The sequence below is a fragment of the Marmota flaviventris genome, chromosome 11 (genome assembly GCF_047511675.1).
Source record: "Marmota flaviventris isolate mMarFla1 chromosome 11, mMarFla1.hap1, whole genome shotgun sequence".
Classification (NCBI taxonomy): domain Eukaryota; kingdom Metazoa; phylum Chordata; class Mammalia; order Rodentia; family Sciuridae; genus Marmota; species Marmota flaviventris.
This window is the reverse complement of record NC_092508.1, coordinates 68821387-68838099: the sequence shown is the minus strand read 5'-3', so window position 1 is coordinate 68838099 and position 16713 is coordinate 68821387. Positions and strand designations below refer to the sequence as shown.

The window sequence follows — 16713 nt, the reverse complement described above, 5'->3', positions numbered from 1 at the left end:
AGGGCTGAATATATTAGTGGAAAATAAAACAGAATTGAAACAGTCATCAACATACAAGAAGACAACTTTGGAATAAAAATAGTTTTATAGTAGTTCAATTTTGTTTCTGAACATGTTATTTGGAAGACTGATGAATTTGGGACTTTGGTGTGTTTTTCCCAAGTATAATATTGTTCAGGTTAAAACATTCAGAATATTTGAATCACATTAATATATTTGCCTCAATATTACTTTAATAAAATAGCATCTTTCTGTTATTTTGACATACCTAAGGAAGTAATTGATACTACAAAAATTATTTGTTGGTTTGATTTAATATTCTACTTAGGCTTATATCATAGGCTTTTGAGACAACGGTTTTGTATTACAAATATTTGCTATTTGAATGTATATAAAATATAAAGGATAGCAAATGCTTTTCTCAAATACTAACATTTTGTGAAAGACTTCTAGTTTTTCATAGACAATGTCACCTCAATTCTAATTTCTTCATGGATCCTCCTCAAAATCATAGTAATCATTAAGGGACAGGGACAGAGATAGTGCCATAAATCATGCATAACAAGTAATTGAAGAATAGGAACTTACTACTGCCAATATACAAACAGGAAAAGAAACACCCAAGACCATGCCAGCAGAATTGGCTAAAAATGCACTCTGCAAGGAAGAGTCAAGTGGAATAAAAAAGGAAAAAGAGGAGGACATCACCTTTGAGTGCTGAACCCCATATCAAAGAGTTCATCGTCAGGAGAATAATACCCACAATGAGTAAAAAAGTACTAAAAACAAGACTGAGCACTAGTTACTGAAGAAATAATGGAAGGAGATACAAAAAGTGCACAGGATTCCAGATACCCAAATCACAAAGGTCTGTTAAGCAGTTGGTATCAGACTCCTTGTCAGTAATAGTTAACACAAAAAAAGGAAGCAATAACCTGTACCAGGCTCACAGGGCAGCGAAGTGTGAACCAGAGGGGCTTTTTCAATATTGGCTGGCCTTCAAATATCAAGGCTATAGAAAAACCAAGGGAAAGAACTTGCAAACATTTCACCCAAGAAACTTTCCTGAAGAGAATACGCTGTGTCTTAGAAGTTATGCTTAGGGAATCATTGACAAGTTGATGCAAACATTTCACTACACATATAAGATCAAAACAAAATTAAGAAGTATATACACTTTATATACTTGATAAGCTATACCACACCAAACAAAATGGGAGTAGAAGAAAAAAATGCAAAATAAGCTAATTAAGTGCCTTGTTAGTAAATAGATGGGAGTCAAGTGGAACAATTTAGATCAACAAACTGAAAGGAGACTAAGGACATGTAGGAGCACTAAGAAATATAATGATATTAACTAAAATTGCATTGTGGAAAGGAGAGTGTAGGATTCATAAGCTAATTTTATTATTTCTCAAAATAGGGAATCAAAATACAAAATACAGTGTCTGATGAAAAGGGGTAGGGATTAAACTTAGTATATAAGATTTTCTTAGAACCAATCTGTAAATTTCACAAACTGCCTAATTCCACATAAATGATATTCTATGTCTTTATATAAAGATAGCCACTAGAAAACAATGCAAGTGTTACCAAACATCAAAAGAAAAGCAAAAATTGAAACAACAACAAAGTGAAAAACAAAAGAAAACATAATAAAATACTTTGAGTATATTTAACTTATACTTGATAAACTAGAATATGTTAGTAGTAAGGAGACAGGCTCAGTGGTAAATTCCTGTAGTCTCAGATGTTTGGGAGGTTGAGGAAAAAGTATGGCTTGAGCCCAGGAGTTAGAGGCCAGTGGCAATACAGTAATACATGGTCTCCAGAAAACAAAAACAAAGTAAAAAAAAGTGAAATAAATATAAGTACTAGGAAAAAAATCAATTTTTCAAAAAATGTAAATACCTAAAGCGGTTATTATCAGTTAAAGAGAAGTGGCATTATAAGTAACAAAGAAAAACCTAACTTACCATTACATTAAAAAGACAAAACTAAAACAAAGACTGAGGTCTTAAGATACCATCTCACTCCAGTAAGATTAGCAGCCATTATGAAGTCAAACAACAACAAGTGCTGGCGAGGATGTGGGGAAAGGGGTACTCTTGTACATTGCTGGTGGGACTGCAAATTGGTGCGGCCAATTTGGAAAGCAGTATGGAGATTCCTGGGAAAGCTGGGAATGGAACCACCATTTGACCCAGCTATTGCCCTTCTCGGACTATTCCCTGAAGACCTTAAAAGAGCGTACTACAGGGATACTGCCACATCGATGTTCATAGCAGCACAATTCACAATAGCTAGACTATGGAACCAACCCAGATGCCCTTCAATAGATGAATGGATTAAAAAAAAAAAAAGTGGCATTTATACACAATGAAGTATTATGCAGCACTAAAAAAGGACAAAATCATGGAATTTGCAGGGAAATGGATAGCATTAGAGCAGATTATGCTAAGTAAAGCTAGCCAATCCCTAAAAGACAAATGCCAAATGTCTTCTTTGATATAATGAGAGCAACTAAGAACAGAGCAGGGAGGGAGAGCAAGAGGAAAAGATTAACATTAAACAGAGACGTGAGGTGGGAGGGAAAAGGAGAGAAAAGGGAAATTGCATGGAAATGAAAGGAGACCCTCATTGTTATACAAAATTACATATAAGAGGTTGTGAGGGGAAAGGAAAAAAAAAACAAGGGAGAGAATTAAATTACAGCAGATGGGATAGAGAGAGAAGATGGGAGGGGAGGGGAGGAGGGGTAGTAGAGGATAGGAAAGGTAGCAGAATACAACAGTTACTAATATGGCATTATGTAATAATGTGGATGTGTAACCGATGTGATTCTGCAATCTGTATACGGGGTAATAATGGGAGTTCATAACCCACTTGAATCTAAAGTATGAAGTATGAGATGTCAAGAGCTATGTAATGTTTTGAACAACCAATAAAAAAAAAGAAAAAAAATAAAATATAGAAAAGAAAAGGGAGAAAAAGATCCAAGTGTCATATTTAAGATGCCAAAAAACTGAGATGGAAAATTATTAAACATAAAATATAGCTTTTTTACCAGTAAAGCCCAAATTACAGTAATAATAATAAATTATTTATATGAATATTTATAAAATGTGAACATCAATTAAATAAGTACCATTAGTACTATTAATAAAATTATAGGAAATATGAGGAGAAATAGAAACAACCTAAAAATAGAAGAGTATATTTTAAAGTCCAAGACATATCTGAAAGACAGAATGTAAGTAGGAGTAATAAGACAGCATCATAATAAGGTAGAACTTTAAAATGTAGACAGCAAAGCACATACTTAGATATTCTTTAATAGTATATTCTTTTCATTACACATTCACATTCATGAAAATTGATAAAATAATAAAACACAAAACAAATATTAGAAAATTACAAAATAAAAAATATATGTGCACAACATTTTATGAATCTAACAAAGTAAAACTAGTAGTTATTAACAAAAATAATACTTTGTAAAAATACCTTTTCTACTGGAAAATTAAAAACTATCCACAGTAAAGTACTCTTGAGTTAAAAACTAAGAAATCAAAGGTTCCATATATTTTAGAAAAAAATACTGAAAATATTACATATCTGTATTGATAAGATATAGCTTATATGAATTTGAAAAAGATATATGACCTTAAAATCATATTTAAGAAATTGATTTTTAAAGATAAACCAATAAATGGAAAAGATACAATAAAATAACCCAATAAAAACTGAATTAATAAATATAAAAGCAAAATTTTGTGAGCTTAAATATTACAGAATTTAAAAAATTAATAAAAATTTAGTTCTTTGGAAGTAAAGTCACTAATTATTAAAAATCTAAATGGAGAAAATAAAACTAAAAAATGAGAAATTTAAGGAATGAAATAACCAGAACAGAGGAAAGTTTGGAAACATAAGTTTGTTTTGCAAAATTCTATTAAAACAGATTTTACAAATATCAACATTAGCTGAGTGTGGTGGCGCACACCTGTAATCCCAAAGACTCGGGAGGCTGAGACAGGAGTATGGTGAGTTTAAAGCCAGCCTCAGTAAAAGCAAGGTGCTAAGCAACTCAAGTGAGACCTGATCTCTAAATAAAATACAAAATAGGGCTGGGGATGTGGCTCAGTGTTTGAGTGCCCCTGAGTTCAAATCCTGGTATCCCCCCGCCAAAAAAAAAATCAAAATTAAATACATATTTCCAGGGAAATGAAATTTGTCAAAACCAACCCTAGTCAAAAAAAATTGATATTTTGTTTAGATCAGTCTCTAGAAAGATGAACAAATTTGTCAAAGAGCTACTCTACAAATAAATACCAGTAGATGAATTCACAGGGGAACCAACCACATCTAACTTTAAAACTGTGGATTATCTCCTGTTTCAATGATTCCACAGCAAAGAAAACAGAGAAACTCTGAACTATTTTTAATGAATTAATCACCTGAGAAAATTGCATATTATATGCAAAAATTACACCTCAATGTTCCTAATGAATATTGATATAGAATTCCAAGTTAGTATTAGATGAGAGAATATTGCATATTGCAAAACGAAATATATTGTGTTCTTTCAGGGATGTAAGAATGGTTCCATGTTAGTAACTTCATTTATAAAATACCACAGAAAGGAGGAAAGAATGCTGCACCAATTACCAGAGATGCTAAAAGGCACTTGTACAAATTTGAACACCCGTTCTTAATAAATGAAAGTCAATGGAAACTGCCTTAAAATTACAAAGTACATGCAACTCAACCCATATGCCATCATTGGAGTGATTGGGAAACACTGGTGGCATTTACACAAACATCAGGAACAAGGCATGATAATGTTCACAGTTAATTTCTTTTAATGATATATTGGAAGTAATAGCCAGAACATTTAGATAAGAGATGTGCCCAAATTGGAAAGAAAAAAATCTCTATTTCATATAATAGAATATTTTAAAAACTCATTAGACTCAATGTATATGAAACTACAAACTAAAAGAATTTGCTAAGATAGTAAGACATAAATTTAACAAACTGAAAAAAATTATTAGAAGATATCATGAAAGAGAAGATTTATATTAGCAACACAGGCAGCAGCAACAACAACACAACAATTTAAAGCCCATGAAGCAGATTAATCAAATTAGAAAAAATTTAAATATTCCCTGAATGACATAAAACTCAGACTTAAAAAAGTAAATATATATTTTATATTCTTAGAATAAATGACTTAACATTATAATTACTTAAATACTCAAGTTAATTAATAAAGCCCAGGTGAATCCAATATAAGTATCAAAAGGATTTTGTTCTGAATCTATAAAAGTTATTTATAAAGTTCATATTGAAAATTCATTTAAAATAACCCAAAAACCTAAAAATTAAATTCAATCAATGAGATCAAACACTAATTGTATATGTAAAACAATATAATTCTGAAGATAAATAGCCATTAAAAAAAAATAAACAAGTTCAGAGATAGCCCCAAATACATAATGAAGTACATGATAAAAGTGACATCTTAAATTTCTGGTGGAAATTTTAAATAAATGCTGTTAGAACAACTGAGAATCATAGATAAAAATATAAACATGTACTGTACCCCAAAGTAAACTCAAAATGTATTGCACATTTTAAAATATGAAATCATAGAGATTCCAATAAAAAGGTAAATTTATTTACTACCTTGGAGTGATGAAGATTTTCTGATTATGACTCAAGAATTCCAAAACAACAAAGGAAAAAGTTGGTAAGTAACCATATCAACACTCACCCCTATTCTCTTTTATTTAACAACAACAACAAACCATTCGAAGTAAAAACCAAATTATTTACTGGGAAAGCTATTGGCAACTTGTTTTAGAACTTGACAAGAAGAGAAAAAAGTAATAGAAAATGTGTATAGGAGATGAAGAGTTGACAAAAGAAATGCTCATGGTGCTTTAATATATGACCCTCACCCATAATAAGGGAAACATAAACTGCAGCTAATGGAGGTCCTTCCCACTTAATAATGACTAAAAAATTCAAGAAGACTGATTCTGCTGTCTGAGCTCTGGGGAATAGGGAAGATATACTGCTGGTAGTATGCAAAATGATTCAAATCATATGTATAGGAATTTGGGAGTATGTGGAAAGATTACACAGCATTGACTCTTTGACTTAGGAATCCTACCTGGGACAATTCTGAAGATACTTTTGTCTTTAAGTGTGTGTGAGTGTATGTGTGTGTGTGTATATATATATATATATACATACACATACACACACACACAATTTAGTAGAAGATTAGTTAAAAGAAATTATTATATATCCAAATCAAATCACTTCTAAAGCAGCTGATAAATTTCCTAAAGCACCAAAGAGTAATATCAAGTTTGACTTTCTTATATAGATCTATATTATTTCAAATGTAAATATATTTTGAGAACTGAATAAAAAATGAAGAATAGATGCAAATTATTACAAGAACATCAAGAGTGTTATGCCTTTTACTTACGGTTTACAGTTTTGACTGGTAATATAGGGTTTACCCTCTCTGGGGAGGCAGCATTTTCCTCATCTGTCACATATTCAAAGTTAATGATGAACATCATAGCGACACCCTCTTGGTTTTTCACTGGAATTACGTGAGTGTTACAAATGAAAGTGGACCCTAAGGAGATGAAAAATAAAGTATTAGATTAAAAATATGCCTTCATTTTACACTATCAGTAATACTAAATTTGAAATACGATCTTACAGAATTTTCTATCTTAGGTAACCACTGAAATTAAATAAAAATAATTGATTTTCACTTCATATTTTATTGCATATGTATTTACTTTATATATGTAGAAACATACATAGTTTACAGGCTAAATTTGTTAACACAGTTTTGGAAAAGTAGAATTTAAATCCTTTCAGCTTTTATACCATCCCTACAATAGTAAATATAGGGGGAAAAAAGGATGTATTATTTAATTTTTTTTAGAAAAAAGCTCTTAATCTTTCCTCATATATTTGCTTTGAACCTGAACTTACATAAGGTGTGACTGTATAAACATGAAAATAATCTATTTTATAAAATCTTGATTTTAAAACCCTAAGCAAATTTTGTGATTTTTTCTTTAATTTCTTGGACATAAACTATTAAAATATAGACTTTGACTTATATATGTTCCAATTATTGTGTAAAATTCACAGTGCCCAAATTATTATTCATTTATTTGATTTTTAATATTAGAAAATAAGAACACGTTTCAGTCTATAATACTGTATTCATTTGTTCCCTATTACTATCAACTACCAACACTGATCCTCTAACAGATTTATGGAATACAGTTGAGTAACTGACTTTAAAAATGACCCAACTTCTGACTGACTCCTTGGACTTGACTTCTAGTATTATCTCAAAGCACTTTACACACAACCTTCCTTTTGGAATATCTGAAAGCAGTTTACTCACATCCTCATATGATGGAAATCTCACAAGGCAGAGATTGGTTTGGGTTCTAAAATGTATTTTAAATGCAAATTATTCAGGAAGGGTTCTTGATCTCTCACAAAATAGTATTTTGACTTCTTTCTCTTTTTTTATAGCTTAGCTGAGACTTCATGAATCTTGAAGAGAGTGGTATTTCAATGTATAGGCAAAAAACAGGTTGAGAGTCAGGCTGGTCTGGCATTGACCTTAACAGGGAATTTGAGAAAGTGACTAGGACACCTGAAGGCTGGGAACAGGAGCACTGGCATGTGACAGAAAGATGCAGTTGAAGCCCCAACATCTGCAAGGGCCAGTGGGTGCTAGTAATCCAAATGATGGATTATCAAATCAGGTATGAGATAACTCTTTCCTTTCTTCCGACCCCTGCATCATGACCCCTCCTGTTGCCTGAGCTAAGATCAAAAGCTTTTTTCTGATACTACTCTAGATTGAGGACATCACAAGGAATATTTTTTTGAGGGTGGGAGATCTAATTATTATTTGTGAAGCTGTTTCAGTGGGCAAATGTATTTTAATTTCCAATTAATTTATTTATGAATACACTTTTAGAACACAGACTCTTTGTAAGTTAGAGATGTCTATGTGCTAGATATAATTTAGATTTCCACATATGGATAGTCTCCCAAATTTGAAATGGAAAAGACCTTATTTATAACAGAATTCATATATTTTATATGAAGGTGGCTTTAATTTTACAAGTGTTGGAAAATATGCTTTAAGAATGATATGCAGCACCTTCTGTCTTCAGCTATATCTTCAATTCATTTAATAAAATAGTTAGCTAGAGCACTTGTCATAGTTTCCATGGCAACACACAGGCCGACTTTAGTAAACAGAAAATAAGCAATTTAAGATTGTTCCATTAGAACTAAATATAGAAGTGCTTCAGGCCAGGCATCACAATACATATTGGTTAAACAGGGAGTCTGAAGAGCTGTGAGAAATAGCCATTATGTACTTTCCTAATGAACCAAAATACATATTGTTTTTACTACTTAAAATGACATTTCCTAGATCATTTAGAATATCATTATGAATTCACAGATTTGATACTTAACAGTTTCAAATCTTCCAACATTTGGGGTACACTGCTAATTGCAAAACAAAATATAAAATATGGATTTCTGAGAAATCCATAAGTATAGGATTTAAGGACAGAAAGCCAATAGGTCTGCAATAGAATATAGAGTTATTTTGTTTTGTGTAATAAATGGAAAACCATGTTTTTCAATACAAATGCTTTCAAATTTGCTGTCTAGTATTGAAAATCATAAAATTATATTGCTTCAGAAAAACAATTCAGCTCTATGCATTGGCTGCACTGCCAATGCATAGATTTGCTGTCTACTATCATTGTTTCCTAAATGTTTCTAATAAACAATGTATCTCCTTTACAGTTGACTGAAGACTCAGTTTACATACTATTCACTTTTAGTTTGAAATTTAATATCTCAATCCATCTTGCATAGCCTTCTGGAAAGAAGACAATGAATGGAGATACATGGGACTTTGAAGAAGAGGAGAATAGAATACATTTTATGGAGCAAAACTAGTTTAGCTTCCCAACTTCCACAACCTCCAACTTCAGTCAATATACACTTTTTTAAAGTGACATTTCCCTAAGAAGTCATCACTCATACTCCTAAACATTTTTTCCTGGGTGAAATATTGGGGACAAAAGCAATGGAAACATAATCCAGCAAGCACCAATCTGTCACTGGAGAAAAAAATAGAAATAATCAATAATGTTTAAACCAGGGAACTAAAAAAAAAAAAACTAGAGAAAAAAAGTCTAGAGCTTGTTAAAATTTAACTTATATCCAAATGAAATCAATAGTGTTTATATTCATACTATTGAAAGCAATATACAGATTCAGTGTAATCCCATCAAGATACCAATGACATTATTCACAGAATTAGAAAAAAAAATTCTTAAATTTGTTTGAAAGAATAAGAAACTCAGAATAGCCAAAGCAATACTAAGCAAAAAAAAAAAAAAAAAAAAAAAATTGAAGCAGGAGACATCACAATACCTGATCTGAAATTATACTACAGAGCTGTATGAACAAAACAGCATGGAATTGGCACCACAGTGCACATGAAGACCAATGGGACAGAATAGAAGACAGAAAGAAATCCACATATCTACAGTTGTGTAATATTTGACAAAGGTGCCAAGAACATATATTGGAGAAAAGATAGCCTTTAAATAAATGGTGCTAGGAAATCTCGATAACTCTGCAGAAAACTTAAGTTGAAATGGATCAAAGACTTAGGGATTAGATGAGAAACTTTACAACTACAATAAGAAAACATAGGGTCAACACTTCATCACTTAGGTGCTGGCACCAACTTCTTTAAAAAGAAGACACTCAAAGCACAAGAGGTAAAATCAAGAATAAATAAGTGGAATGCCATCAAATGAAAAAGCTTCTGCACAGCAAAGGAAATTATTGGGAGCTTAAAAAGAGAACCTATAGATTGGGAGAAAATCTTGGCCAGCTACTCCTCTGATAAAGGATTAATATTCAGAACTCAAAAATATACAAAGAATATACAAGAATATACAAAGAACACCAAAAAAATAAAAAAAAAACAAACCCAAAAAGCAACCAAACAATTCAATCATAAATGGCCAAAAGAATTAAACAGAAACTTCTCAAAAGAAGAAACACAAATGGCCACCAAATATATGAAAAAAATATTCAACATCATCTCTAGCAGTCGGGGAAATCAAAACTATATTAAGATTTCATCTCACTCCAGTCAGAATTGTAATGACCAAGAATACAAATAATAATAAATGCTGGCAAGGCTGTGGGGAAAAATATATACTTGTACATTGTTGGTGGGGTTATAGACTAGAACAACCACTCTGGAAAGAAGAATATAGATACATTAAAAAATCTAGGGATGAAACCACCATATAACACCGCTATCTCACTGGTTGGTATTTTCCCAAAACATCTAAAATCAGTATATTAGAGCAATACAGCCACATCAATGTTTATAGTATCACAATTCTAAGTATCTAAACTATGGAATAAGATGCCCATCAATAGATGAATAGATTAAGAAAGTGTGGTCTACATATACAATGTAGTTCTACTCAGCCATAAAAAAGAATTAAATTATGGCATTTGCTGGTAAACAGATGGAGAATATCATGCTCAGCGAAATTAGCCAAACTCAGAAACTCAATGGTCAAATTTTTTTCTCTCATGTGCAGAAGCTAGAGTAATGTAAAAGAAAGTGGGAGGGAAGAATAAGGTAACATAAAGAACCAATAAAACATAAATTAATAGACAAGTGAAAGGAAATGTAGTAAAGGAAGGAGATGGCAAAGGGGAGGAACTACCAGAGGGAAAAGGGGTGATTATGAACTAAAATCAATTTCTATGCAGGTACAAGTTTGTCAGGATGAACTCTCAACTTATATGTGTAATGATAAAACTAATTTAGAGAAAGAAGCATATTTGCAAGAACATTATCCATTATCCATTATTGTAAAGGTGTATATGCAATTATACTGTATAATACTGTATTAGTATTAGTTAGACTCAGGTTCATTTCCAAATTTTGTGTCCTGAATAAAAACACAAATGCCCTGGGCCATTTATGAGAAATAGCTCTCATTTTTACTAAAATTTATAAATTTAAAAAAGTTCAAATATTTCTATTGAGCCAGCAAACTGGGGGTTATCTGAATAATTATGAAAATTGTATCTTCATTAATAAAAAGCATTTAAAAATACACCAAGCTGTATTTTAAAATAAAAAGCCAGGACTCCTTTTGAGCTGCTTTGAAGGTATGTTATTCTATTGTGGTGTGTGTTCACAGGGCATTCTGCGTTCAGCAGAGAAGCCACCATGACTGGAGTCACCTGGTGGTCATGGAGTCACATGGTAGGGTGGAGAGAGCATGTAAGTCAAAAATAAATCAGGGAGCCACACAATGCAGGTGAAGTTATATATCTGGAACTTTGCTCTAAAAAGGCAGACACTGGAGAGTTTTATGCAAAGGTTGGCATCATTTGACTTAAAACTATCACTCATGTTTGGGCAAAGAATAGCTTATACCTGAGGCCAGGCTGAAAGCAAGAAAGGCACTTAGAAAAATAATGCAACAGGATTGGCAAGCTGTCTAGTGACTTTGGACTAGGTGATGAGGAGGGGTCTGTTTAAGATGCATTGAAGGTAGCAGTGATAGAAATCACTGATAGATTGAATTGGATGTGACAGGATGAGAGAGATCATAGTGGATGTCAAATTTTGTGTTTAAAGAACTAGAAGAATAGAGATACCATGTTTTTATGTGTGGAAGAGTATGGCGAGAGGTAGATTTGAAGATTATATATATTCATAGGTTTTGAGTGTGTTAACTTTGAGATATATAAATGGAGATGTCTAGAAGGCAGGGTATGTAAGAACAGTTCAGTTCAGTGCAATTCAGTTCAGTTCAGTTCAGTTCAGAGAGTAGTCTAAGCCAAGGATGTGAATTTGGTAGTCATTGGAGAATGGATTAGATTTGAAGACTGGATGAGTTTGCTTAGGGAATAAGTACAGATAGAGAAGTTTGGGACGTGACCACAGAGATACTGCAGGATTCAATGGGAGAAAAATAAGAACCTAAAAGAATTGGAGGGGAGCTGACGGTGAGAGGCAGAAAAATCAAGACTGTGGTGTACCAGGGGCGAAGAGAAGGAAGTAATTCAAAAGGAGGGTATGATAAACTGAATAAATTTTGCAGAAAGTCACAATGAGAACCAAGAAAAGATCATGGAATCCCAGGTAACATCCCCAAGAGATATTTTGGCAGAAGAGGAGCTATGAAACTACTTGGAATGAATTCAAGGGTGAATGAAAATATAGGAAATAGACATAATTATACAAAAATTCTTTTTGAAGTGTTTAAATAGATGAACTGAAAGATGGAATGGTAGCTGAAAAAAGATGCCAAAGTTAGGAGATCTTGTTTTGCTAGGTTAGAGATTTTTCAGCATATTTATATTCATACATAAAATATATTTATTCCAAATTTTGTTTGCATAAATTCTCAGTATTAGTAAGGCTCAAGAAAAATCTAATTCCAACCAAGACATAATAATTTTCTTATATTTCTCTCCTTTTAGAAAAATGCACCTCATGTCTATGTTAACTGACTTTTCCATGCACATAATATCCGTATGTAGCTTATTGCTTAAGGGTACAAGCTCTCCAATACTCTTCCTAAAATGAGTCCTGGTTCCAATCTTTACCTACTGAGTAAAACTCCAGCTATTTACTAAATGTCAAAGACTCTCAGTTTACTCATCTGTATATTGGGGATAATCTCTATTTCATAGAATTGTTCTAGGATCAAGTGAGTTAATATTGTGTAGTAGAGTATCAAGGGATTCTCTTTTTTCACTGATATAATATGCTATTACAATATATTTTAGGGAACACAAGTAAGAATGACCTCCTTTCACCCCACGCGTGCAAATTTATGAATGAAATCTACAGAATCATTACATCAAGAATTTGAAAAAGACAGGCAGTGGAAAGAAGAGTGGTTGAGGGGAGTGAGGAAGAGAATTCTTCAGAGAAGACCAACAATTGCTGTGTTTCCCTCCTTACCTTAGTAGCTTTCACCTTCCAAGTTCAGGCCTAAAATGGAAGGATTGTTAAAGACCTACCCAAGACTTATGAAATGTGCTTCCTGCAGGTGGGGCGCTAAGCACAGGTATTTACAAGACGTTTTGAATGAACACCTGGTATGTTGTGGGCAAGGGACCTCAACCCTGAAGATGTAGAGAAATGCAGGCTGCCTTCTTCATCAGCAGAGCCAAGGAGATTATGACTGGGATAGGACCATGCCAGTATCACCAGAAGAGCTTGGTTGCTCTGCTTGATCCATGTTTCAGACCAAGAGCTATCATGGGATCGGAGTCCAAGGGACTCCAGAGTAAGATTCAGTTGTTAAAACACCAGATGACAGGGGCAAAATAAAGGAATTAGAAACGAATTGTGGAGAGAGAGCATGGGGGAAAGGGGACCTGAAAGGAAGAAGGGACTCAGTAGGGCTCCTAATAAGTCCCCCCAAGAGCCTAGGAGAGATAATGTAGCTCTGGCCATCTTCTAGACCTCAGAGAGGGCCCACAGAGATGGCCAGCTCCATAACCTTTCTTCTTTCTCAGTTTTTATTTTTTTTTATTTACAGGGGAGCAATTAGCAACCAGATCATGGAGAGTTGAGGAAGTATAGATTGTTGAGGCTCATTGCCCACAGCAGACTGACCAGAAGTAGGTTGGAAGTTGTACCTTTATTACTGAGACTGTTTTTACAACAGAAAGTGATCAGAAATATTTATTACCTGGCAGTGATCCAACAAAAGGAAAGTCTTCCATATCATCCTCTAAACACAATAGTCAATTACCCGCAGTGAGCAAAGTTCATGGGATGGTGAAATAAGAAATAAAGCTGCATTTTGATCACAGTGGAAGCGTCACACTGTTCAGCAGAACTCATACCCAGGTAACACTTTTAGAAAAAAAGTATTTGGCATGGAGTGAAACTTGATGATATGTGCTATTATTTTTTGCCTATTGTTGAAGGGTCTCCAGAGGGCAAGGTAACTCTTGATGCTCTGTGTAGTTTCCTCCAACCCTTTACCATTCTTAAAACCACAGAGCACAAGAGCATGGGGTTTAGTTATCTTTTGGGGCACCAAGTAGAGATTATTCCTTTCTGAGCTGATCAGTTCAGTGAATGCTTGGCAGTTTTTATTCCTTTCTTTTTAGTAGACTGGGGAGGCCCTTTAAAGATTAAAAATATCATTAGAGACCTGCCCTAGGGAAAAAAAAATCACAAAAATTGCAACCTCAGAATAAAAAGGCCTCATCCAAGAGGCAACAATGCTTATCTCAAATAGAAAGTCCTGTTAGAAAAGCAAAGGCACCATTTCACTTCCTAGAAGGAGAAAGTCACTTAGCCATGAATGACTTATGGTGAAGCCAGGCAGAGGCACAGGTGAGAAATTAGCAAAATCTGCCCTTGTCATTTATGTATCTAGCATTTATTTTTATTTATTTATCTCAGCATCTCTTTAGTCTTCTACTCCTCCATCTAGGACTCCAAGGTGAAATATTATAGACTGTATTCTATCAAAAAAGTAGGGCCATGGAAAATGTTTTTCATAGGAGAATTTCTTAAGAGGAGCAGTGAAAAATGAGTCAACATAGTGTGTAACTCTAATGCAGCCTCCAAGAGAAGAACTATTTTGGTTATGTAGCTAAGTTCTTCCAGACATCCCTCAGTCCAAATTCTACAAATGAAATGTCCTAATATCAATGTTGCCATTGAGCAAGCTGAGACCTGAAGAACAGGAGAGATCCAATGGTGAAGACCAGGAACAGAACTAGAAGAAAAATCTGACTGGAGAGTTTACTTGACATTTTATATATATATATATATATCAGTTCTTTTCTTTTCACACTCCTTATATGAAAAGCAGACTAAGAAGAGACTTCTCTCTTTTTTAGAATCCATTTCTAGAATTCATCACAATGTTTTTCAAATATTACAGCAATGAAAGTATTCCATTTTACAGTATATTTATAACTAGCCTATAAATTCTGCAAAGACAACATATCATCGATCTATGCAAATAGTCCTCAGCACATAAGAGGAGCTCAATAAATATTTGCTAAGCTAATGACTCCCTCTAATTCTCCCTGACAGTAAGATGGTTTATAGAAAGTGGTTCACAGGTGGTATTTCAGTCAGATATGTATTGCTGTGATCAAAAGACCTGATAAGAACAATGTACAGGGGGAAAAGTTTATTTTAGCTCATGTTTTCATAGATTCAGTCCATGGTTGGCTGACTTCATAGCTAGAGGCTAGGAATCAGAAAGAGCTCAGGTCACCAAGGACAAAATATAAACCCTAATGCCATGCCTCCCAGTGACCTACTTCCTCCAGCTACACTCTACCTGCCTCTAGTTTCCACCCAGTTAATCCGTATCAGTGGCTTAATCCACTGGTTATGTTATATAGCTCTCATAATCTAATCATTTCACTTCTGAAAATTCTTGCATTGCCAAACACATGAGTTTTTGGGAGACACCTCATATCTAAACTATAACCCAAGGGAAACTTCAACCTGGCCAGAACAGTATGTGTGACTGTGATGGGTAATAACCTATAGTCTACAAAAAGTTGCACTTTGGAGTTAGAGACAAAAGTTCTAAACATGACAACTTCTCTGTGTTTTGACTTCTTTCTCTGTGGACTCAGGACAATAGTATCTATCTTTAAATTGTGGAGCAATAAATGAGAGGCTGCCTCCAGAGTGCAGTATGTAGCTCAGAGTGAATCTGCAGTATAATAAAGGCCATGAGAATGGAACATCGTAATAGAATTCCTGGAAGTATAAAAATGGAAGATGCCCATAGAGTGATTGTGAAAAGAGTCCAGGAAACACTGTACTTAATATTTTTAAATTAAAAAGCTAAGGAGGAATATATTTAGAGAACCCTGGTAAAATTCAAACTAATTTCACTTGCAAAACTGAGTAAGCAGAACCTCCTATGTGCCAGGTACTATTGTAGCACCAGGGGTTCATCAGAGATGAACTGGTCTTGGATCCTTGCCATCCTGTGATTTACAATATTGTGGAGATGGGAGATACAAAATAAGTCAAAAAATACAAATGTCATGCTAAGCAAAGTAAGCCAGTCCCCCAAAAAACAAAGGCCAAATGCTCTCTCTGATAAGTGGATACTGATCCATAATCGGGGAGTGGTCATGGGAAAAATGGAGAAACTTTGATTGGACAAAGGGAGGGAAGGTAGAGAGGGTGCATGGGGGCAGAAAAGATGGTGGAATGAGATGGACATCATTACCCTAGGTACATGTATGACTGCATATATGTTGCTATGCTACATGATGTACAACCAGAGAATTGAAAAGTTGTGCTGCGATTATGTACAATGAGTCAAAATACATTCTGTTGTCAAAAATACCTAATTAAAATAAATAAATGAAACAATACATAGTAGATTAAATATTGATAGTATTATAGAAAGTCATTGAGAAAACAAAGAGGATAATGAGCACCCAGAGTAGGAGAAAGATTCTAACTTTTAATAGAATGGGAAAGGACTGGTTGAGGAGATCACATTTTGGTAAAGAATTGAGAAAAACAAGGAGTGAGTCATAAGGCCATCTGGGGAAAGG

General features: G+C 33.7%; 1 protein-coding gene across 1 annotated transcript in view; it reads right to left on the bottom strand.

Moving 5' to 3' along the window:
* Kcnh7 (potassium voltage-gated channel subfamily H member 7) overlaps positions 1-16713 on the bottom strand; it is a 462823-nt gene that overhangs the window by 143309 nt on the left and 302801 nt on the right. The window contains exon 3 of the mRNA XM_027938014.3: positions 6506-6661. Coding sequence (XP_027793815.2) covers positions 6506-6661 — 156 coding nt within the window. The remainder of the gene's footprint in view (positions 1-6505; positions 6662-16713) is intronic.